The 24,619-nt window shown below is 56.7% G+C and overlaps 1 protein-coding gene across 2 annotated transcripts; it reads left to right on the plus strand.

Annotated features, from left to right (window-relative positions):
• The first annotated feature begins 1,523 nt into the window (after positions 1 to 1,523).
• On the plus strand, positions 1,524 to 22,780 carry CCDC102A (coiled-coil domain containing 102A). Of its 2 annotated transcripts, XM_057535102.1 has the most exons (10): positions 1,664 to 1,860; positions 4,455 to 4,596; positions 9,205 to 9,955; positions 12,080 to 12,306; positions 13,949 to 14,057; positions 16,538 to 16,654; positions 17,005 to 17,214; positions 18,995 to 19,165; positions 20,124 to 20,227; positions 22,458 to 22,780. In XM_057535102.1, the coding sequence occupies exons 3-10, from the start codon at positions 9,365 to 9,367 to the stop codon at positions 22,585 to 22,587; spliced, it is 1,659 nt and encodes a 552-aa protein (XP_057391085.1). In that variant the 5' UTR covers positions 1,664 to 1,860; positions 4,455 to 4,596; positions 9,205 to 9,364; the 3' UTR covers positions 22,588 to 22,780. The 2 variants fall into 2 exon arrangements, with proteins under 2 accessions (XP_057391086.1, XP_057391085.1); XM_057535103.1 differs by lacking the exons at positions 1,664 to 1,860; positions 4,455 to 4,596 and adding an exon at positions 1,524 to 1,616.
• The last annotated feature ends 1,839 nt before the right edge of the window (positions 22,781 to 24,619 follow it).

Below are 24,619 nucleotides of genomic sequence, written 5' to 3' on the forward strand. Positions count from 1 at the left end.
GGAAGGGAACTTCTGTAAGAGAAATGACCAAGAACTTCCAGAGAGAATTGTTTGACTATCAAAGGATTCATAGTGAGCCTTGGGAGTGGAACCCCAAATACTTCTGCAAAAAATGATCCTCCTGCTGCAAAGAGCCAATACTTTGTTCATTCTAATGCATGCATGATTGCAACCATAATCTAAATACAGGCATACCTTGGAGATATTTCAGGTTCGGTTCCAAGCCACCACAGTAAATCAAATATTGCAATATTCGAGTCACACAAATTTTTTTGGTTTCCCAGTGCATGTAAAAGTTATGCTTACACTATACTGTAGTCTAGTAAGTGTTCAATAGCATTATGTCTAAAAAAAACTTTTTAACTTAAAAATCTTTATTGCTAAAAAATGCTAACCATCATCTGAGCTTTCAGCAAGTCATAACCTTTTTGCTGGTGGAAGGTTTGAAATATTTTGAGGGTTATCAAACGGTGACACAGAGACACGAAGTAAGCACATGCTGTTGGTGCCAATAGACTCGCTCTAGACAGGGTTGCCACAAACCTTCAATCTGTTAAAACAAAACAAAACATCTTGTGAAGGGCAATAAAAAGAGATATGCCTCTATTGTTAATTATCGGTTCAAACTAATTTATCTTCTTCATTTTTAGTTTCTTTTCCCATGTAAAGTCCCAATACAGCAAGTTTCCCTCCACTACCTCTCTGAACTTCTGGTCCTCTTTTTAGACGGATTCACCTCAGCGGCCTTCCGGCGGACAGGATGTGGTAAGAACAGGGCCGCCAGGCGCCCGCCTCCCCCTCTCGCCAAAACCGAAGACACCCACTCGCAAGGGAGGAAGCTCCAAAGTGGCAAAGCGCACGCAAGGGCCCCAGAAGGTAACTGCCCGGGACCGCCCCGTCAGCTGCGGCCCTACCCTTCGCAGGAAGTACCCTGGCACATCCGAGAAAACCTCCGCCCGGCGGGCCAAGTGCCCCATCACACTTCTCAACACGCGCGAGGTTACTCTGGCCAACCCTTCTGTTGTACAAAGGGAAAACTGAGGCCCGATGAGGGGCAGGGACTTGCTGCTCCACGTCCACTCGGTGGCAGAGCTGGCACTGGGAAGAATGCAGGTAACAAAAGTGAACACTTAGTAAACACGCTCCACGTGCTGAGCCCGGGAGAGCCGGTGCCCACTTCTGCTGCTGGGCGCCTAGCATGTCATTGGTGCAAGGAGAAACCTAAGGCGGGAAAGCCGAGCCCCGCGGGCGCCCCCAGACCATGCCTTCCTTCCCCCCCCCCAACTCTCGGCCCCCATGCTGCGGTGGGGCCTATGTCGGGGTCCGGCACGCTCTGTGCTGATCCCGCCGGCTCGGCCCGCGCCCCTCGCCCCAAAGTTAGGTTTGGGTCCCCCACCCCACGAACTAGGAGGGCCAGGATCAGAGCCAGTCCGCAACCCGCCGGGGCCCCACCGCCCCCGCCCCGCTGACTCCTCTCCCTCCCCTCCCCCCGGGAGGGAGGAGGAGACTCCGCGGCCCTCCCTCGGCCCTCCCGGCGGCGACCGCAGCAAGCCCCGTGCCCGCTCCGCCCATCCGCGGCGGGTCGGACGTCCGGAGCCCGCGGGTCCCCGGCCGAGGTGAGCGGGGCCGCCAATGCAGGAGACCGAAAGCCACAGCTTCCCGGGAACTCCCTCCAGGCCGCGAACCTTCCGCGGGAGGGAAGGGGTTAAGTTGGGGGCGTGTTGGAGGAGAGGAGAGCACTGGGGCTCTCGCGTCCGCAGCAACCCCCAGGCTCGGAGCAGAACTTCCTAGCCCCCTCCCCGGGTTCCCCCACCTCCTGGGGCCCGGGCCTCGGGAGTGAAGGGGCTGCGGGAGTTGGGGGTAAGGCAGGGCCGCCCTCGGAATGCAGCGGGCCGGGACCGGACGGGAGGGGGGCGCCAGCGGGCGGGGGCGGAATTTGGAACTCTCCCGGGGGACCCAACGTGGTCACCATGGCGAGTGTGGGATGGACAGGCAGCGCGGGCCAATCGGAGCGCGACGCCGCTGCCCTAGGCCTGCGGCGGCTGCCAATGAGGGACCGCGTGGTGGGGTGGGCGGGACCGCCTCTCGAGGGGCCAGGAGACCCTCCTCCCTCAGCCCGCCGCTACAGTGAGCTGGGAGGCTGGGGAGCGGGCAAGGAAGTGAGGTCTAAGGCGTCTCGTGGTCGTGGGAGGGCAGAAGGGGAATTTCTGGAAGGAGTTGGGGCAGGTGGAACGACGGCTCAGTGCGAGAAGGGAGTGGGCCTCGGTTGCCTCACCGTTCTGATTGTACGAACGACTGGTGTCCAGCAAGCCCGTTCCCCATCCGGGGCTTCAGTTTTTCCGTCTTAAGTGTCGGTTATGTAGGGCTGTTGTGGAGCTTGGATTAGTTCGTATTGGCGCAGATTTTTCCCACTTGTTGGACAAAGCTTTTAGGTATCTTGTTAGTGCCTCTCCCCATCCTACAAGTAAGGAAACAGCCTCAGAGAGGGCACGGACTTGCAGATAGCACACAGCATAACAGAGGCAGAGATGAGACTCGTGGGAAGTCTGCTGTACAAGAGTGAATAGTTCAAGGAGTTGCTCAGAGGCCCGGGGCAGGGGTCTGCCCCCATGAAAGGCTCCCATCCTCTCCCAGCTATGCTTGGCCACTTGGCCTGATGACTGAGGACCCCATTGTGTAGGTGGTCCCAGGGGCATCTTGCCCCTCAGGTGATCACGACCCAGGAGGGGAGGCATCCCGTTCCAGCATACTAGCGCCCCACCCCCAGCCCTACTTTGCTGCTGGTCCTCTATGTGGATGTGGACCAGTAGCTGTACCTCTGGGTCTCAGTTGGCCCATTTATAAAGAAGGGAGTTCTGATCGGTGATTTAGGATATCTGTGGCTCCTGGATATGAGATGGGGGTACCTGGGAACAGGCCAGGGGTGGCTATCCCCTCGGGCTCCGGTTCAACCTGCAGGCTCAGCTTACCTTCCTCCCTCCTCCTCAGTCCTCTTCTGGAGGTCCAGTGACTGGAGCGTGGGCAGCAGGTCAGAGGGACAGGCGCCCACACTTTGTGGGCTGACCAGCCTTGGACCCTGCACTTATCCAATCAGGCCGTCCTTTGTGGTTTCCTGCCGGGCTCTGCTCCCTGCCCACAGCCAGGCCTGTGGCCACAGGCCAGCCCCAGAGCCCCACCTGAAAGGTTCTGGGAGAACATAGAGGGTTTCTGAGCTGGAGGGAAGAGTAGGGCCACCAGGCGCACCGGCCCCAATCCCCTAAACTGGGCCCCATCTAGGCCTCAGCATTGCTTACTCTTCTGACTAGATATGAGTCATCTAAACATGCTAAGGACAAAACACAAAGTTGTCCCCCTGTGAGTCAGGCTTCCTCAGGTAAGATGCCTGATCCTTGACCTGGCCATGAGATGACTTCTCACTGTGACCTTGGCCTCAGACAGACTCTGACACCTACCTGTCTCAGAGCCTGGTCACAGAGTGACTCCTGATCCTTAGGATGGCTCAACCCTCCCAGGTTATAGGCAACCCTTAACTGTTCCTTTTCCATCCATCAACCTGGGAAGCATTTATGCAGCATCTGGGCCCTGTGCTGACAGCCAGCAAGACCAAGATGCCCTTGTGGACTTCACAGTGTGGCAATTGCTGAAGAACAGGGAGGTGCCAGTGCTTTGGGAGCACTAACATACTCTGTGTACAAGATCAGGGAAGGCTACCCAGAGGAGAGGTATCCCAAAGTAGGTCTTAAAGGATGCGTAGGAGTTTGCAGCTGGAGAAAGAAAGGAGAAACAAACATTCCAAACAGGTCCATGAGCAGCAGGAACCACTGGTCACTCTGTGTAGACAGGGCTGAAGAGGGCCTAGCCTGAGGCAAATATCGGATCAAAACATTATTGTTTCTGTCCTATGAGTGGCCAGCCGCTGCCTGGAGCAGTGAGGATGGCTGCAGGGATGGGATTCAGGAGCTCTGAGTCCCACGTGGCCCCGCTGCCCAGCTCAGGGGATGTGAAGCCATGGTTCAGCCTTCTGCTCTCCACCCCACCAGCCAACTTGGAGCAAATGTTGTACGCAGGGCCTGTCCTAGTGGCTCTGGGTGGCACAAGTGTCCTACCTGGGTTGGGGGAAGCCTGGACTGCAAGAAGAGAGAGGGCAGCTGGCCAGGTCTGGCTGCGGAAGGTTATGGGGCTCTGCTCCCCGGCAGAGAGCGGGGCTGGGGAGGCCAAGGCATTTTCTGGAGGTGGTGGAACTGAGCTTGAAGCGTGGGTGAGGTTTCAGAGGCTGAGGGGGGCATCCCAAGTGGGGGAACAGCCTGAGCAGAAACCCTGAGGATTCAAGCAGGAATAGACCCGTCTGGCTGGTGGGAGGCAAGAGAGGGGAGGGTGGGTGGGAAAGGCTCTCTGGGCCTGTGGAGGCTGGTCCCTCCTCCACCTAATCCTTGGGAGGTGGTGACACCCTGCAGGAATCAGGAGGCCACCCCACACATATCTGCACACCCCTGGGGAAGAAGGCGCTGAGCCTGGTGGGGAAGGGCAGGCAGGGTAGGGCAGCTGGAGCCTGTCTCTACAACTGCAAGCTGAACCTCCGTGTGGCATCGACTCTCGGTGAGTGTGTACGTTACCAGGGCTTGGGTGTATGTGTGTGTGTGTGTGTGTGTCCGTCCGTCCGTCCGTGTCCCCAAGGCTGTGTTATGTGAGTGGGGTGGGGGTAGGGGTGAGGGGAGGCGTTGCTGGGCAGAGTCTAGCTGCCCTTAAGTGTGTGTGCAGGGCTCCTGGTGTACTGGGGGCGGGCTTCTCCAGAAAACCGACCTTGGGCTCCCACCCCCATGCCTTTACATGTGTGCGCACACACACCCTTCAGGGGACCCTGGGCCTGCAGGAGGAAAGGCGGGGGGGCTGTTCAGAGCCCCTCTGTCCCCACTGCTCCCTACCGCCAGCCCCCAGGAGGGGCCGGGCCAGGCTCCTGGGGAGGGGAACAGGAGCTGAGTCTGGAGCCCACCCCTGCCTTTAGTGTGGGCGCCTGGAAGCCATTAGGGGCCGGGGTGGCGCCTGCCCTGCCCCTGCGCGACAGGCTTGGGATTCCTGGAAGGAGTGGGCCACCCCTCCCTGCCAAGCCCCATGCCAGGCCTGGCAGCTCCCAGAGTGTCAGAGAGGATGTGGCAGTAGCCCCCCCCCGCCACCCTCTCAGTTTAGGGGCTGCAGGACGGGCCCAGCAGACAGGGGCCCGGCCCTGAGCACCCCCTCCTCACCACTCCCCCTCCCCCATTCCCAGCACAGCTCTGGTGGGGCTGCCGGGGCTGCCTGCCGGGCTGGCACTGTATTTCCTGCCTCCTTCCCCTCCCCCGTAGGCTCTCACATTGTTTTTCTTTTCCAAGAGCTTCTCCATGTGGAGCTGGGCCAGGAAAATGGGGCGAGGAGGAGTGTGAGTGTCCGTGTATGTGTTCGTGTGTATATGCTTGTCTTAGGGATGAATATGTATCTTTGCATGTCTCTGTGTGTCCATCATTGTGGGCACGTATATGTCTTCAGGTGTGTCTGTAACGCTGTATCTACAAGTGAGCGTCTCTGTGCATACATATAGTTGTGTGTGCATATGGGGCCATCTCTGAGTGTGTGTGTGTCTGCCCGTGTCTCTGTATCTATATTTACATGTATGGGATTGCTTGTGTGTCTGCAGATGTGTGTCTGGGTGTGCACATGTCTGTGAATGCACATGGAATCTAGGCCAGCCACCTCATTGCACAGTTGGAGAGACTGAGTCACAGTGGGCACTCAGCCTTCCAGGGATCCCTTGGGGAGTCAGGGGTGTACAGGAACCTGAAACCTAGGTCTGTATGGCTGTGTCTGTGTGCATAACTTTGTGCAGGTGTTACTGGGGTTGAGACATGCATGTTTGTGTGTCTGGAACTATGGGTGGTGACAAGGCATCACCAGTTACTCATATGTCCCAAACTTGGATGATTAAAATGCAAATTCCCAGCCCCACACCTACTGAACATGATTCTCTTGGGGGGTGAGGCCCAGGAACTGCATTTTAAGCAAGTGTCCAGGTGAATCTGAAAGACTCCTTGATCTAGAAGCGCTGGCCTCCCTCACCCCTCACCCCAGTTCTACAGGCGGAGAAACTGAGGCCCAGTATGGGGCAGTGGTTTACATGAGGTTGGTGACAGAGCTGGGCCTAGAGCTGGCGCCTGGTGAAGGCAGACAGTAAACAAACAGCAAATGCACTAGAGAAATGGAGGAGGATCACTGAGGAACTATGACACTGATGGTCATGGATTGAAACTGACACTGGTCCACACAGTGGTGTAAAACCTGCGATGCCTGGTTATACGGGTGAAGGCAGGAGCAGGCAGAGCGGTGGAGGCGACCAGGGTTGGCGTCGCCTGGAGAGACAAGAACAGGTGAGACAGCTGGGGCGCTCAGGGCGTTTGCAAGGACGAGGTTGCGACCATGGCACGTAGCAAGGAGAGAAGGGACAGGGTGGGCGGTGGGGACAGTGAACAGGCGGGGCGATCGGTAGGCTGTAGCTCCTTTGGAGACTGAAGAATTTTTGGTGTTGGAGCCCTAGAGGGAGTGAGCTTGGAACTGACTCTTGAGAGAGGTCACAGCTATTGGTAATGAGAAAGGTTGCGGCCACTGGCATGATCAGGTTTGTGTTTTTATTTTTTTTAATAAATTTATTTATTTATTTTTGGATGCGTTGGGTCTTCGTTGCTGCATGGGCTTCTCATTGCGGTGGCTTCTCTTGTTGCGGAGCATGGGCTCTAGGCACACCGGCTGCAGTAGTTGCGGCATGTGGGCTCAGTAGTTGTGACTCACGGGCTCTAGAGCAGAGGCTCAGTAGTCGTGGCGCACGGGCTTAGTTGGTCCGCGGCATGTGGGATCTTCCCGGACCAGGGCTCGAACCCGTGTCCCCCGCATTGGCAGCGGATTCTTAACCACTGCACCACCAGAGAAGTCCCAGGTTTGTGTTTTTAAAAACTCACTCTAGCTGCCGCTCTTGAGAATGGATTTGAAGAAGACAAAAGGGGGCAGGGGGAAGGGGCAGGGAGGGCGGTGGCTGCAGTCTCCCAGGTGGGAGATGATGGTGGTGGCCTTGACAGGTTAGTGGCTGAGGAGGAAGAAGGTGGATAGATCCACGTGATGTGTAGACAGATCAGACAGACTGATCTGACTTGGAGGCGGGGATAAAGCAGATTCCAGGATGTTCCCCACAGCATGAAGGAGTAAGGAAATGCTCTTCTCCCAGAGGGGACATCAGAAGGAGGATCCAGTAGTGGGGAGAGTGGAGACGGTGAATCCCATCCGACCAAGCTGAGTCTGAGTTGTCTGAGGGACATGCTGGTGGTGTGGGCGGTTCTGGAGGGCAGCCCGGTGTGGAGAGAGAGATTCGGGGTTATTGAGGACATGGTGAGATGGCTCAGGCAGGGGCAGCCAGAGAGGAGAAGGGGGCGAGGACTGGATGGCACCCGCACTCCAGGGAAGCTGATGGGGAACAGCTGGAGAAGAGGAGGAAAACACGGAGAACATCCTGGGAGAGAGCAATGCAAGAAAGGAGGGATGGAAGGTGCCCAGAGCTAGAGAGGGCACACCTGTGAGGGCTGAGCTGTGCCCAGTGGGTGGGGCAGGGGAGCTGGAAGCCAGCCTGGCAAGGCCTGATGAGAGAGAGAGAGGGAGGTGGACAGGGCGGAGACAGCAAGTGTGGACCACTCTGGATGGGCCTTGAAAGGGAGGAGACAGAGAAGTGAGGTGAAAGTGCCAGGGGAGACTTCAGCAGGTGGGGAGGCCCCCTGGAGAGGGATCATTGGCAGGGGTGGGAGAAGCTGGATGTGGGGGGACCTTTGACCCAAGGAGGGAGAGCCCCTCTGTCCTCTTAGGGGCAGAGAGGAGGGGGCCATGGGGCTTGGGGCAGGACAGGGAGGGAGTGCCAGCCTTACAGCTTCTCTTTTCACAGCGAACTCCGACATTAGATCACCTGCCAAGAGTGAGGGGCTTAGAGGCCGGAGGAGGGTGAAGAGGGGACACAGAGCGTTGGCCAGACAGTGTTGGGACACTGTTCCGGGTTGCTGAGAGCCCCACCAGCAGTGCCCTGATGGGTCCCTGAAAAAAGGAAGAGATGGCAATCAGGGCAGGTCCTTAGGGGCCGGGGTGAGGATCTGTGGGACAGGCCCAGCTGAATGGGGAAGGAAGTATGAGATGCCCTGAGGGGCTGCTCCTGGTGGTCAGCACAAAGCCACATGGAGGGAGAGTGTGGCAGGTTGGGGATAGAAAGGGGCACGTGTCTCACTTATTTTAAAGGGGACGTGGCCCATGAACAGCAGAGCTCAGCGGCAGGCATGGGGGGCACCTCACCACACCGCACCGCCACCATCTAGACACTGGCTTATTTCTGTCGTACCACCAGTGCGTGCAGGTATTCACCAAACCTGCACCAGTGTTTGCGTTTGGACTTCTGGATGCTGTATCTGGATTAACTCCAGGGCTTAACTTTGCTGAGCCTCCCTTTCCTCTTCAGTAAATGTCTATAATTTCCCCCAAGTCTGTTGAGAGGATAGTTCACATAGCCATGGTGCCTGGCCCTCCATAAATGTCACTGTCATTGTCATCACGTGCTGGGACAAAGACCAGGAGCCAGCCCCTGCCCTCAGCAAACTCACAGCCTGGGGTCAGGATGGGGAGCACACAGGGACACAGATAAGTGGTACAGTGAGATTGGCTAGTGGAGACACGGGCTGGGGCTGACCACCTGGCCTGAGGGGGTCCGGGAAAACTTCTTGAAGAAGGTGATATCTCAGATAAGTTTTAAGGATGAGAAGCGTTAGCCCAGTGCAGGAAGAGCCTGGGAGGGGACTCGTGGCGGCAGGGCCAGCATGGAAGCATGCAGCATTCCGGGTGGAGAGAGAATAGTATAAGCCATTCACTGTATGAGATGGGACCTGAAGATGAGGGACGGCAGATCAAGGTTTCAGGTCAGCTGCGGCTGTTGCAGGGTGAAGGGACTCAAGGGGGGAGTCTGGAGGCCAGTGAGGAAGCGGTTGCAGGCCCTTGCTCACCATTCCAGCCTCACTGGGGCTTCTGGAGGTGACCATTTTCACTCCTCCCACCTTTGCCCATGCTGTTCCCTCTGCCGGTTACTCCCTTCCCATGGCTGAGCTTAAGAATATGGACGGATGGTAGTCACCTCCTAATAATGGTTGTGTTCTCCCACAGGTTGGAGGAGGCGTCCCCCGCCCCGTGGCCGGGAGAGCAGCGGGTAGCAGTGGCCATCATGCACAGTGGTATCGCGTCCGCCGTGCGCGCCCCGCGACGCCTCTGAGTCTGGGAGTTCCAGCCCAGGGCCCGCGAGCCTGCCCGCCCCCGCGGCCACACCATGAGCCACGGGCCGAGCCCCCGGCTGGCCGAGTCCCCGCAGCTGTCCAAAGGTAGCCTCCTGACCATCTTGGGCAGCCCGTCGCCCGAGCGCATGGGGCCGGCCGACTCGCTGCCGCCCACGCCGCCGAGCGGCACGCCCTCGCCCGGGCCACCTCCCGCTCTGCCGCTGCCGCCGGCTCCCGCGCTGCTGGCCGACGGGGACTGGGAGAGCCGTGAGGAGCTGCGGCTGCGGGAGCTGGAGGAGGCGCGCGCGCGGGCGGCGCAGATGGAGAAGACCATGCGCTGGTGGTCGGACTGCACGGCCAACTGGCGCGAGAAGTGGAGCAAGGTGCGCGCCGAGCGCAACCGCGCGCGCGAGGAGGTGCGCCAGCTGCGCCAGCGTCTCGACGCGCTCACCAAGGAGCTGGCGGGCGCGCGGCGCGAGCGCCAGGAGGCGCAGGGCGAGTGCGAGGCGCGGGGCCGCGAGCTGGCGCGGCTGCGGGGCGCCCGGGGGGTCACGGACAGGACGCCTGACGGTCCTGAGACCGAGCCAGAGAGGGAACAGGAGCCAGTGCGCGACGTCGGGTCGGAGAGACCCCAGGGCAGCCAGGTGCGCGGCGGGGGGGCGGGGGGGGCGGGGCGGGGCTGCTGGGCGGGGCCTTCGCGCTGGAGTTTAGAAGTGGGAGGGGCTGATTGACTCGGGCAGAAGAGGTGGCCGCCTGTCTCAGAAAGAGGGGTAGTAAGGGCCGGGCCTGCAGGGAGGTTTCACTCCTTCAGGGGGTCGGGCTCTGCACTGCAGGGCCCCAGGTTACCTCCGTTCCAGAGACCGCCCCCAGAGCAGAGAGTCCCCGGTTCTGGTGGTCCCTCCACTCCCACACCTGAGTAGCCAACAGAACCAAGAAATCATCCTCTTTGAGCAGGAGCAGGTTCTAAGCACTTACCTGGAAGACATCCATTAGTAGCAGAGCTGAATCCATTCATTCGTTCAATTTGAATTTAGGGGAAGGGAGAAACATTTATAAGAGGTGTCAGTCAAAGCTGAGGGGTGGGGGGTTATCAGGGCAATGGGAGCACAGAGGAGGTCCCAGATCCAGGCTTTGAGGAGGGGGCTGCACAGAAGCTCTTCTGGAAGCAGTCCATTTAAGCTGAGACTAGGAGAATGCGGAGGAATTGGCTGTGAAAAGTGCAGGAATGCATTCCAGGTGATGGAAATTCTGTGCAAAAACCTAGAGGCTGAGAGTGCCTGGTGAGTCTGGGAAATGGCATCCATGGTTCGATGGGCACCTCCACAGGGCACTAGGCTCTGCGTGTGCATTGTCTGGTTAATTCTCAGAGCAACCCCAGGAACTATTTCCTTTACAAAGAGAACACTGAGGCGTTGAGAGGTTAAGTACCAATGGCTCCCAGCTGGTGACTAGAGTCACTGGGAGTTGACCCCAGGTGAACTCCAGAGCCCATGGTGATAATAGTCAGTATATCTGGAATATTAATGGTGTGTGTGGAGGGCAGCCTCCCCTGAACCAGCAGGCCTGTCACCAGAAGGCCATCTAGGGACAGAGTCCAGCCTCAGGTTGCTCCCAGCTCTGTCCCCAGGCAGGCCAGCTCCTCTAGCTAAGATTCTTGGCTGCCCCTCTCCTCTCCTGCCTGTGGGCTAGAGTGGGCACTGCTGCCTCCTGGTGGCTGAAGCCCCTCCTCCCCAGGCCTGCATGGTGTTTGTAGTTGGGGTTCATTGCTTTTCTTCGGGACAGGGAATGAGAGCCCCTGTATACCAACCAGCCTCACGGCACTATTCCTGTTCTCTCCTTCTTCTGGTTATGAGTCACAGTCGAGGGGGTGGCAGGTACCAGCGGTGGGAGCTCTGGAGTTGCAGTCTGAGTTTGCTCTCCAGCCCAGCCGTGTCCTCTGTGACCCACAGCAAGTCCCTTCTTCCCTCCCTGTTTCCTCATTTGTTAATTGGAGCTTTGGACCAGGTGGCATCAGAGGCCCCCACCCAGACAGTCTGAGATACAAGAGGAGTAGAATCTCACTCCTCAGGGAGGCCTCAGGGCCAGTCAGGGAAGGGGCTGGCCCAGACTCATCTGGAAAGGCTGTGGGAAAAGCCAGGCTGTAACAGAGGCCATGGGCATCTTGGGTCTGTAGTCAGAGGCAGGCCAGGGGGCAGACAAGGGCAGAGGGGAAGGGGAGCCTGGCAGGGAGGAAGAGGCCTCAGAGTTGAGTTAATAATCCCTCACTGCTTCCTATCTGGGAGCTGGTTCTGCTCGCAGAGGCCACCCCCCTTCCTGTGCATCTTTTACCACTTATCATGTTTCAGGTGTTTGCACCTGAAAAACGGGATCTTCGAGTGGGAATTCCTTTTGAGGGAATCTAGTCCTTATTCGTTGTAGGAATCCCTGCTTCTACATTCATTCACACCAGTGTCCCACCAAATGTTTGCATAGTTCCACTGACAGGGAGCTTACCACCTATTCTGGGGACTCTTCCAGGATTCAGGGAACCTTAGTGGCTGACTCTGTGTGCACTTCCAGGCAGTGCAGGGGGAGGGTGTGTCCCTCCCTCTCCAGGGGTGGAGAAGCAGGCAGCAGAGAGAAAACTGGGGTCCAGAAGGACTGTGTGACTTGCCCAAGGTTACCCACCAAGCTGATGCCAGACCCTGGGCCTAGGAGAGGCCACGATGAAGGCCAAGAGGGTGAGGATTCAGCGACCACTGACCCAGCCTCCACCTTGGACCCCACAGGAGCTGGAGCTGGTGGAGGGCCTGCTGAAGAGCAGACCAGAGGAGCCCGAGGGCTGCTGGGAGGCACGCAGTGTAGGGGCCGGGGCCTCACGGGGCAGCTCGGGCCGCCAGGAGCGCAGCCGACTGCCCTGGGAGGACACCACCACCATCAAGGAGGACGCCTCCAAGTTGACTGCCCTGCGGCTACGGCTGGATGAGTCCCAGAAGGTGCTGCTCAAGGAGCGAGAGTAAGTCCCGGGAGGCAGGCAGGGGCGGGGGCCGGGCCAGGCCACGCCAGGGCGTCCTCAGAATCCCGGAATGAAAATCCGTGTCTCAGAAGGTGGGATTCACTGAAGCGGAATGGTACTGTTTCAGTCTTGGGGCTTTAGAACAGTGGTGCTCTGCCCAAGGACACAGTGTGAGGGTTTTTTAATTGTTATTAATTCAAATAATACGTGTTGGGCATCGGGGTCAGGCTCTGCTCGGCAGTGAGGATACAGCCATCAGTAAGACCAGAAATCCCTGCCTTCATGGGGGGAGAGTGCCGTGGGCAAAAATAAAAGCAGGGAAGAAGGGATAGGGAGATTGGGGGGTTGCAGCTGGGAATTTGGCTTTGGACGTATTGAGTTTGAGATGGCACGGAAGCAGTTGGGGACATGAATGAATCTGGAGTTTGTGAGACGGGTCTGGGCTGGAGGTAAAAATGCAAGAGTCATCGGCAAATAGATGATACTGAAAGCCGTGAGCTGGGGTGAGAGTGGATAGGGAGGTGGCCAGAGGATGGGGCCCTGAAGCTGACCAAGTTTAGAAGAAGAGGGAAGCAGCAAAGGAGACAGAAGAAGGGAGCCAGTGGGGGGCAGAGAAAGCAGGAGAAACTGTGTCACGGAGGAGAGGGTGATCAGCTAGTCAAGTAGGAAGAGGACTGAGCACTGAGCAGTGGATTTAGGACGTGGAGGTCGCCAGTTACCTTGATCGGGGCACAAGCCTGATTATGATGAATATTTTGTAACACCCTCTTTTCTGTCCAGAAATTAAATACAAAGATAGTTTAACTTAACTACACACAGAAGTCTCTTAAAAATCAACATAATGCCCTTGTGAAGATAGAGGCAGAGATCAGGGTGATGCTTCTGTAAGCCAAGGAACACCAGAAATTGCCAGCAAACCACCAGAAGCCAGGGGAGAGGCATAGAACAGATTTCCTCTCACACCCCTCACGTGGAACCAACCCTGCCAACACCTTGGTCTTAGACTTGGAGTCTCCAGAACTATGAGACAATACATTTCTGTTTAAGCAAAACCAACAAAAATCAACCTACTGTACAAACTGAAATGTAAAGAAATACTAGACTTTCAGAATGGGAGACCAGCACGGTGTGGGGTTGGTCGTAAAGCACTGTGTGCTGGGGCCAGACACCATGCTTGTTACCCACAGTGCCTCCTTCACGTTCAGGACAGAGTGCAGGGTGGGGGTCATGAGAACACATGGGACTGCCACCCAGTGATGATGACAAGAGGGGACCCGTCCTTCAGAGAGTCACTGGACAGTGTTTTCCAGCTTTTCCAACTGCAAAGCTGTGTGTTCAAACCAAGCCTACATAAAACAGATAGGAAGAAATGGGGGTCTCATTTGGCAGATGAGCCCAGGGCCCAGTGCCCTGGAGGCCTGGTCACTCCACACTGGGAGCTGGGCACCTGTAGCTGTGCAGAGGGTGGAGCTCCAGAAGAAATGCAAAACCAGGGTGCCTGCCGCAGAGTGGGGTGCCAGGGCCTTGAATGCAGAGGCAAGCACTTTGGACGTGGGATTGACAGGTGCAGACTACATAGGAGGACTCAGCAGAGAGCCCCAGTGGACTCACCCCCATTTATCCCTCCCTCTCCCCTCCCCAGGGATAAAATGGCACTGAGCAGGAACATTGAGAAGCTGGAGGGGGAGCTCAGCCAGTGGAAGATCAAGTATGAGGAGCTGAGCAAGACCAAGCAGGAGATGCTCAAGCAAGTGAGTCCTGGAGACCACGGGGGCTTCCTGGAGGAAGCAGTGCTGCACTGTCGAATTTCAGCAGAGGGAATGGAAGAAAGAAGGGAGTTCATTCATTCACTGTCAAGCACCAGCCATGTGCCATGCAGTGTTCTGAGTACTGGGGCAGGCAATGTCCTTACCTTCAGGAGCTCCCCTTAGGGGGGGCCGTGGTGAGGGAGACCAACAGTAAGCAGGTAGATAAATTCAGAAGCTGTGAAGGAGTCAAAACACAATCAGAGAAATGAGGTGGTGGGTCATAGAAAGGCCTCTCTAAGAGGGTGACATTTGAGGCAAGACCTAAAGTGATTAGAAGAAGCCACCCTTGAGAAGAGATAGGGGCAGAGTTCCTGGCAGAAGGTACAGCAAATGCAAAGGTCCTGAGGCCAGAACAAGCCTAGTGTGTTCAGGAAATAGAGGCCAGTGTGGCTGGAGGATAGTAAGTGAGAGATGAGATTGCAAGGGGAGCTAAATCCCATAGGCCTTGTAGACCAAGATGAAGGGGAGGAGTCTGGACGTTCACTGGGCACATGGTGCGAAATCTCGCTGGAGCCTCACAGCAGTCAAGAAATTCTGGGTCCTGGTGTCCCCATCTTACAAATGAGGAAATTGAGGCCCCAGCTGGCAGAGAGGGGATTCCACCACTGCAGTCGGGGGACTCAGGACAGGCAGGGGTCAGGCTGGGCTTCGCTTACTGCTTCCTGTGCAGGCCCTGATGGCCACCAGGGGGCGCAGCCACCCACGGAAAGCTGGGCTGGATCCCTGCTTTTCCAGAAGGCGGGAGGTTCACAGACCTCAGAGCCTGAAACTGTCCTGGAAAACTGGTCTTTAAGTAGAATCTCTTTAAGGAATCTCCTAAAATAGAGCTTCCCAGACGTCACCCTCATCCTCCTGAGTCAGCATCTTTGGGGGTTGGGTCCAAGAATCTGTCATTTTAATCTTTTCAAATTGTGTAATCTTTTGAAGAAAAGTGAGTAAGACACAACTGTGCAGATTTACAGATACATAATTATAAAGATTCTCATTTGTATCAGGCTTTCTTCCCTCAACATTCCATATTTAAGGCTCATCCATGCCATTGCAAAGAGCATTCATCTGGCAGTTTTCCCTGCTGTACAACAGTGAATCTGCACTATTTTAAAAGCACCCCAGGCGATTCTCATGTGACCAACCCCACACCCACAGGCAGACCCGGATTCAGATCCACTGGGTGCGTTCAGCCAGTGTTCACTGCCCTGGGCCCAGGCCATACAGGGATACGGAGGCGGGCAGACAGACACGCTGTCTGTCCTCCCGAGCTCACATTCTTGGGGGGACGGGGGGATGGAGAAGTACCCCTTCTAGGCAGGGAGGACAGGAGAGGCCTCCCTGAGGAGGGAGCGTTTAGGCCAAGACCTGAGAATGAGAAAAGTCAGCCCTTCAAGATACCTCGGAATGGGGGCACCAGGCAGAGGGAACCACACGTGTGAAGCCTGCAGTGGACAGGAACTTGTGTATTTGAGGACTAGGGAGGAGGCCGAGGTGCCCAGAGCACAGAGAGCTCAAGGGAGAGAGGTGGGAGATGCGGTCGAGGGGAGACAGGTAGGGGTCCAGTCGTGCAGGGCTTTAGGGGACCATAGGGAGGGGTCAGTTTTTATCTTTTTTTTTTTTAAATTTTATTATTTATTTATTTATTTTGGCTGCATTGGGTCTTCGTTGCTGCACGCGGGCTCTCTCTAGTTGCGGCGAGCGGGGGCTACTCTTTGTTGCAGTGCGCGGGCTTCTCATTGCGGTGGTTTCTCTTGTTGCAGAGCACGGTCTCTAGGCGCACGGGCTTCAGTAGTTGTGGCATGCGGGCTCAGTAGTTGTGGCTGGCGGGCTCTAGAGCGCAGGCTCAGTAGTTGTGGCACGTGGGTTCAGTAGTTGCAGCATGTGAGATCTTCCCAGACCAGGGCTCGAACCCATGTCCCCTGCATTGGCAGGCAGATTCTTAACCACTGCGCCACCAGGGAAATCCGTCAGTTTTTATCTTAAGGAACCTGGGAATGGAGATATGATTGGGTTTATCTTTTTTGTTTTTATTTATTTTTTGGCCACACCGCATAGCTTGCAGGATCTTAGTTCCCCAAGTGGGGATTGAATCGGAGCCCCCTGCAGTGGAAGCGCCTGAGTCCTAACCACTGGACCACTAGGGAATTCCCCTGGGTTTATATTTTTTAAAAGCTCCGCCTAGGCTATTGTTGTGGAAAGTGGGTTGACTGGGGAGGTGGGGGGGCAAGAGTGGACACTGGGAGGCTAGATGGTAATGAGGTAGGAGGCGAGAGATGTTGGAAGAGGCAGAAGTGGTCAAATTCGGGGTCTGTTCTAGATACCCGGTGGCCCATTTGGGCACCACCTCAGGCTCCTTGCTGAGCCCTTCTGCACCAGTGCCCACCCCCAGGGCTGGTGGTCCTCACCTAACCAGGCTGTGCTGTATCATGCAGCTCAGCATCCTGAAGGAGGCCCACCAGGACGAGCTGGGCCGCATGTCCGAAGACCTGGAGGACGAGCTGGGTGCACGCTCCAGCATGGACAGGAAGATGGCGGAGCTGAGGGGCGAGGTGAGGCCACTGGGAGCGCCTGGGGCTCGGGGGACCAGGGGCCCTGCCACCATCAGTCATTCACGTAGAAGAGGGCAGGAACCAGGCCTGTACACTAAGGGGGAGCCAGCCACACCCCGAGGGTGCTCCAATCTGCAGGGGGTGGGCCTCTCTCCCACACAGAGACTAGAAGTGCCCTCACATCCTGCACACCGTGAAATAAGCCCGTGTTAATTATAGCCGCTGCAGCTGGACCTGCTTCCTGGAGCCAAAAAAACGGCTGCAGGAGGAGGTGTGGAGGGGGAGCCTCCAGCTCTGGCCTTCCGTGCCCCCTCCCTGTGGACCCCTCCCCCTGTCCTGCCCTGTTGCAGATGGAGCGGCTGCAGGCGGAGAACGCAGCCGAGTGGGGTCGCCGTGAGCGGCTGGAGACAGAGAAGCTGGGCCTAGAGCGTGAGAACAAGAAGCTGCGGGCACAGGTCGGGGACCTGGAGGAGGCGCTGGCCCGGCGACGGCGGCAGACAGCCAGCGCGCTGGACTGTGACCTGCGGGCCAGCCAGGCCGCGCTCTTCGAGAAGAACAAGGTGGGGCAGTGGGTGGCGCGGCCAGGGCTGGGGCAGAGCGCCTCCTGGGTGTCCAGCTCCAACCCGCAGGGGGCCAGGGACCGTTGAAGTAACAACTACAGACAGAGGTGGTAATCGCCCCAGCCGCGGCTCCTGCCGGGCGCCCACTGTGGGCCAGGCTCAGTGATACCATAGTAGCTGCATTTATGGGGCACCACTGTGGGCCAGGCTCAGTGATACCATAGTAGCTGCATTTATGGGGCACCACTGTGGGCCAGGCTCAGTGATACCATAGTAGCTGCATTTATGGGCACCACTGTGGGCCAGGCTCAGTGATACCATAGTAGCTGCATTTATGGGCACCACTGTGGGCCAGGCTCAGTGATACCATAGTAGCTGCATTTATGGGACACCACTGTGGGCCAGGCTCAGTGATATCATAGTAGCTGCATTTGTGGGGCACCACTGTGGGCCAGGCTCAGTGATACCATAGTAGCTGCATTTATGGGCACCACTGTGGGCCAGGCTCAGTGATACCATAGTAGCTGCATTTGTGGGGCACCACTGTGGGCCAGGCCCTGTGCTGGTGCTTTTTGTCCATGATATCACTTAATCCTCTCAACAGCCCTTTTATTAACCCAACAAATGTTTACTGAGCACAGTGTGTAAGCCTTGTTCTAGGTGCTGGGGACACAGCAGTGAACAGACAGGAGGGACGTGGCCTTCCCTCGTGGAGCTGGTGGCTCAGGGGGATGCAGGTGTTTTTCCCTCCCTCACACACTCACGCTGGTCACACAGCTCCGTGGCTGGGCGGGAAGAGGGAAGAGGGAATACCAGGGGACCTGGCTTAGGCCCTGGTCATGGGGAGACTTCCCTGAGGCAGTGACGTTTGAGCCCAGGTCTCAAGGGAAAGCAAGTGTTGACTGGTAGTGAACTGATTCCGGGAGAGAATTCGGAAATACTGTGAATGAACGTCCCATGGTGACAGGGACATGGAGCTTTGGAGGAGCAGGGAGGCCGGTGTGGCTGGAGGGCAGTGGGCAAGAAGGACGTGGTAGGTGAGACAGGAGCTCAGGGCCACCTTTGAAGAGTAAGAGGTAGGTGCAAGCAGGTTGCGGTTCTGAGCGCTCACTGGCTGCTGTGTGGAAGGCGGATAGGAAGGCAAGCCGGTGGGGAGTCTGTCACCGTTTCCTGGGGCAGCGGGAGATGATGGAGGCCAGGACCAGGGTGCGGTTGGTGGAGATGGAACAAAGAGGATGGATTCAAGAGACCTTTAGGTAGTGCCTGTCCCCATTTCATGGATGTGAAAACTGAGGCTCAGAGAAATCACAGAGCTCAGGGGTGGGCAGCTCCTCTCCTGGCTGCTCATCCTCTTCCCAGCCACTCTGGCTTCTGATCTCTTTTCTTCCGACACCCACTCCCCAGCTTAGCTCATCTCCAGACCCAGGGCTTTAATGCCATTTACACACCAAAGAGTCCCGACTTCACCCCTCCCCAGAAAACATGACTCAGCTCAAGTAGGCTGCTGGACACCTCCACGTCTTCTCCAGCAGGCGCCCCAGAGTTACATGTCCAGAAAGGAGCCACCAGTTCCACCCACCTCTTCCCTCATTGCCCCGCGTGCCTTCTCACCTCACTAGACGGCACCTCTAGCCTCCAGCTGCTCAGCCAGCTCTAGTACTGGTATTTTAGACAGCAGGTGGAGAGATTCCGGGCAAGAGAGACACCGGCACCCCTAGAACTGCCTGACCTCATGGAACTCCCTCGCACGAGCCCTCCCCCAATCTCTGCTCCCCTGCAGGAGCTGGCAGACCTGAAGCATGTGCACAGCAAGCTGAAGAAGCAATTCCAGGAGAAGGTGGCGGAGCTGGCACACGCCAACCGGCGGGTGGAACAGCACGAGGCAGAGGTGAAGAAGCTGCGGCTGCGGGTGGAGGAGCTCAAGAAGGAGCTGGCCCAGGCTGAGGACGAGGTGAGCGCCTGCTGGGGCCCAAAGCACAGCCTGCAGACCTCAGCTGGGGGAGGTGGGAGTGGGGCTGCAGGGCCCTCCCATGTCGGTCCATGCTGGGTCCCCTGGCACAAGCCTGACTCTCAAGAGGGACCCAGGCAGGATAGAGCAGGTGGGTGGGTGACAGATGGTGTGTGGGTAGGAGGATGGGAAGAAAAATGGACAGACAAGGTGGATAAGTGGTTGAATAGATTAATGGATGGATGAGTGGGTGGAAATGGAGTTGGTTAAATAGAAGGACAGAAGGATAACTCCATGGATGGATGAACAGATGGATGAGGGAATAGGTGGACAGATGGATGGGAGAGGGAGAGAGGATAGATGGATGAGATGTAACAACAGATGTCTGATGGGTGATTGGTTGGATGGATGGATGGATAGGTAGATAGATGGGTGGATGGATGGATGATGGATGGATATATGGAAAGATGGATGACTGAGTGGATAGTGGAAAGATGGACAGACAGCTGACTGGGTCAGTGGGTGGAAGAATGAATGGAGAGGGAAAGAAGGACAGAAGGATGGGAGGACACAAGGGTAGGGTGAATGGGTGTCTGAAGAGATTAATGAACGGTGAGTGGGTAGGTGGGTATCTCCATGAGCAGATGGATATTTCCATAGATGAGTGGTCAGATGGACAGATTCGTAGGGTAGGTGGGTTGATGGATGGATCGGTAGCTTGGGGCGTTAGAGGATGGGTAGATTTGGAAGGGAGGGGCAACAGGAAAGAAGAGAAGCGAAAGGGATGTTTCCCTGGAGGAGGTGGGCCTTGGTCTAGGCCTCAAAGGAGCAACAGGAATTGTTCTTGGGGAAGGTCATTCCCACAGAGGAACAGCAGGAGTGGCTGGTCCTAAGCAGGTGGCAGGGCAGGCTGGCCCAGCCCAAGGTGACGCCCATGCTCTTGGCCCTGCTCACCCCCCAGTTGGACGAGGCCCACAACCAGGCGCGTAAGCTGCAGCGGTCACTGGACGAGCAGACGGAGCAAAGCGAGAACCTGCAAGTGCAGCTGGAGCACGTGCAGTCCAGGTGGGCCCAGCGTGCAGCCCCTCCGGGGGAGGACTCCTGGCTGGGGCACAGAAACAGGGCAGAGGCGCTTCCAGCCGAGGGAAGCCAAGGGTCAGGGGTCAGGGTTGGAGCCCTGAGTGGGGCTAGTGGGGAGGACAGAGAAGGAAGAGATCTGGACGTCCTGGGGCCAGAATCCTGTCCCCTCCAGGCAGGAAGGGCCAGGGCCAGGAAACCAGGGAAGGGAATGCAGGAAGTAAGACCAGCTGGGAGCCTTGGAATTGTGTCGTGTGTCCAGAGGATAAGAGGGGTGGCCAAAGAGGTCAGGCCCAACGTGGGGCAGCAGGGAGGGCCAGTGGGTCTGGGGAGTCTTTGATAAGAAGAACGAGCAGGCGGGGGTGATCCTGAAGGACTGGAGGGCAGGGAACCACGGAGGAGCCCCGGCTTTGATGGCAGCCCCGACCCCCTCATCTGTAGACAGGACCCATCAGCCTCAGTGAGGGAGGACCAGAAGGTCTGGGGGACACACCCAGCACACTCTGCATCCCTCCCCTGCCTCCTCTCCATCACAACACCCTGTGAATGGCTCTCTCCCTCGACTCCCCCTCAGAGACATGAGATGACAGATAATATCTAGTCCAAGCCCCTCCCCATTTCAGAAGCCCCCACCTGAGACTGATTCTTCCTGTGCCGCGCCTGGGGCAGGCCCTTACCTACATCTTCTTACTTCATGGAATAGACAGAGCCCAGGCTCTGCAGCAGGCTGCCTGGGTGGTTGGGAATTCTGGCTCTGCACTTAGTAGCCGTGTCATTTTGGGCCACTTACTTGACCTCTCTTGGTCAGAGTTTGCTCATCTGTAAAATGGGCCTGATAACAGTTTTTATTACCTCCTGGTTGTGGGAATTAAATGAGCTGATCTATGCTTATAAAAGTACCTGGCACATAATAAATGCTAAATAGTAGTGGAGCTTTTGTATTTGGGTCAGATATTGTGCTGTAAGAATCATGCTCCTATGAGAGAAGGAAAGGGAAAGATTTTTTTCCTAGGGGGCTGGCAGACGAGGAAACTAAGGCACGAGAGGGTAAGTCCTTCCACAGCTACACAGCTAGTGGGTGGTCAGGCCAGATCACCCCCGCCATCTGCCACCTGAGCCCTCATTTACAGAGCATGTACTGTGTGTGCTGAGTTTCTGTGGCTTAGAGTACAAGCTATGGAGCCAGACCTGTCAGCTGTGTGCCCTGGCCAGCCGAGGCTCAGTTTCCCCAGCTGCCTGGGATGCTGCCTGTGAAGTGTTGTTCAGGGGCCCAGGCATGAGTCCAGGTCAGGCTCAGTGTCTGGCCAGCTCTGCCCCCCCCCACCCACCCCCAGCCCCACCCAGCACACACCCCTCCAAAGGCCGCCTAGCCTCAGGGCTCTCCCGCAGTCTTGGCCACATTCTCTGGGAGCCATAAACTCCCAGAATGGGCAGGCAGACTCTGCCCAGCCTCTCAAGTGCTTCCATCAGGGAGGGCGGGGCTGCCCGGGACTGCTGCCTTATTTTATTTCCCAACTTTTTGTGCTTTAATGTTCCGGGGACAGCTCACTAAATCACAGTGCAGTAATGGAGGCCCCCGCCTGTGCCCCTCCCTGCCGTGTTAATAATTCATGCCTTCCAGTAAGATGCAGCCGGGGCGGCTACTCCGCTGGGGGTGGGGTGCAGGGGAGCCAGGGGAAAGGGGGGATGGGCATTTCCTCCACCACCTCTTCTTAGAGGGAAGTTTGCCTCATAAATTTTGGCTTTAGGAATTTTAATGTGGGGAAGAACTAGGGTGGAGCGCTTTCTCGCTGACATTAAGGATGTAGGGGACTCAGAACCCACACCCCCAAACTCTCTCCCTGTGGGCTTGGGAGCCTGGCTTGGGTTTGAATCCCAGCAGCATGACCTTGAGCCTGCTGCTTCACCTCTCTGAGCCCCTGGCCCACTCCAGAGCCAGCCAGCCAGTTCAGAGCCGAACACCTCTCACTGCTGTCTGTGGGACTTCGGGCAAATTACTCAACTGCTTTGTGCCTCAGTTTCCTTGTCTGTAAAATGGGGATGACAGAAGCACCTCCCTCATTTCAGGGGCTTCTGGGAGGATGAAGTGAGGTGAGGTAATGTTTGTAAAAGGCCCAGTCTGGTGCCTGGCAGCAGGGAAGCGCTAGGGGCGGCTTAGCTGCTGTCAGCACCAGCTGATGAGGCTCACCCCTGACCCTCCTGTCACCCCGCCCCACAGGCTCCGCAGGCAGCAGCAGAATGCCCCCCTCTTTGGAAAGATCCGCAGTGCTCGCTTTGGCGCCGAGGAGGCGGGGGACGGAGCCAGTGACCTGGATGAGGATGAGGACCTGCAGATCCAGGTGGCCTAGAGCTCCCAGGGCTGGGCAGGACTGGCCAGCAGCCCGGGCCCCCGGGTGCCCAGGCTGACCAGCCACTTGAACTGATGCAGCTACCTGTGCTCGCTCTGGGAGCAGACCACGGTCCCTGCCACAGATGACTTCCTTCTCTCCCACAGTGGGCATCGGTGGTCCCACCTTACCTACACTCTGTGAAAGGGAAGCCATGGCCTATGTTTTATATATATATATAATATATATATATATATATATATATATATATGCCTGGGGTCCTTGGACCCATTTGGTTTTATAGACACAGGACCACTCTGAGGCCCACTCTAGGTGCCCCCCCCAACCCAGGACCTTCTTGCAGGGGGAGCGGGTGTCAAAGGAGGGCTGTTGGGACCTCCACCCAGGCTGCCTCTCTGGGCCTTAGGGGTCGGGCGGGGGTTGTGGCTGTTCATAGTACAATGTGATAAACCCAGTCTTTTGTAATAAATGGAGTTCAGGTTCTCGGGCTGGAGTCCTGAGAGTGTGGCAGATGTGGGCACGCAGTGTGGGGGACAGACAGGATCAGCCTACCCCTGGCACCGAACCTGAGCTCAGGAATATTGATATTAAGTCACTTGAATGACTTAATAAATGAATGAACGTGAGAAAGAATGAATGAATGAACACTGGAACTGCTGAATGGTCTGGAATCCAGCTCCTTTGAGGGGAAGGAAAAGGGAAGGCGCATGTCTAATCTGGAGGAGACTTCAGTTCTGGCACCAGATGAATTCAAATCTGCTCTGCCTCTTACTGGCTGTGCAACCTTGGGGAAGTTAATTGCCCTCTCTGAGCCTCAGTTTCTCCATCTATAAATTAGATGTCTCATAGAGCCATCAGGAGAATTCGGTGAGTTCATCTGGAGCTCAGTAAAGGTTAGTTATAATTGAAATACTTGAAGGTATGCCCTGGAGAGGAGAGCTTTGCCAGCTGGGTCCTGCCATAAGGGGTGAAGTTCAGGCAACTGACTGGTGGGTGTTTACCCAGAGGTAGGTATGAACACAACAAATAATAAATCCTTTTATCATTCCCCTAGCCCTGCTCTAGGTAGTGAAATTACAGGTAATCTTATTTTTGATACTTAATTTCTAAACCTTCTATGACCAGCCAATTTATATTAAATCTGGTGGAAAAGGTTATTAAAAACAGAGTAGCATATATTTTTGAATCTTCACAAGTTGAGGTGGCATTTGAGACACCTGCCCTTGATGAGAGTTTTACATGAATTCTTGGTACCAGGGCCTGCTTTCTGCAGGAGGAGGCCCTCTCAGAACTGTTCTAGCACGCGGGCCGTGGCGAGTTCCCTGTATTCAGAGGTGAGTACAGAGAGGCTGGGCTCGGATCAGGGGCCTGGCACCAAAGAGGAGTTAAATTCAATTGATAGAAAAAAAAATTCAGTTAATAGAGGGGCTCCCTGCCCCGAGTGGCAGCTGCACTAAAGGACTTCTCTCTTGTTGTGGCCCAGTCTGAGGGACCCCTGGGGCCATGGTGCTGGGACCCAGTGGATGCCACAAGCCCTGGGGGCTGAGGGGAGGGGAGAGGCAGGCCCATGAGCCCAGCAGGGGGTAATAAATATGGGCACCAAACATGTCATGTCCCCTGTTGCCAAACCCCTGTTGCTAACCATGCTGGAGAGGTGGGGTTTGCTGTCATGGCAAAGAGGCCCAGGTCCCCTCCTGTGCTCTGAGGGGGAGAGGAGGGAGTGGGCAAGACCCAGCCACCGGGATCCACACCGCCACCCACCCCCGTGGGCCTTTCCTCACAAGCCAGGGCCAGCAGAAAAGGGAAAAGGCGCTGCGGGAAGAGGACCATTTCCTGCCGGCGGGCGGGGGCGGGGGGGTGGGGGGCTTCTTTCTGTTTTCTTTCCCGAACAGGAAGCGGGCCCTAGAAGAGGCTGAAAGTGCTGCCCTTTGACCCCCAGGAGCCAGGAGCCAGGCGCTCACTGACAGCAGCCCTGAGAGCCGCCCCTGGGCCCCCAGGCAGACCTGCCATTCCCAGACACAGAGCAGAGCGT

This window comes from Balaenoptera acutorostrata, chromosome 19 (assembly GCF_949987535.1).
Source record: "Balaenoptera acutorostrata chromosome 19, mBalAcu1.1, whole genome shotgun sequence".
Lineage (NCBI taxonomy): Eukaryota > Metazoa > Chordata > Mammalia > Artiodactyla > Balaenopteridae > Balaenoptera > Balaenoptera acutorostrata.

Coding starts and splice junctions, on each gene's coding strand:
- CCDC102A (XM_057535103.1), top strand. CDS start 9,365: ATGAGCCACGGGCCGAGCCCCCGGCTGGCCGAGTCCCCGCAGCTGTCC. Junction 9,956..12,079: donor AGAGACCCCAGGGCAGCCAG/GTGCGCGGCGGG, acceptor TGGACCCCACAG/GAGCTGGAGCTGGTGGAGGG. Junction 14,058..16,537: donor AGCAGGAGATGCTCAAGCAA/GTGAGTCCTGGA, acceptor TGTATCATGCAG/CTCAGCATCCTGAAGGAGGC.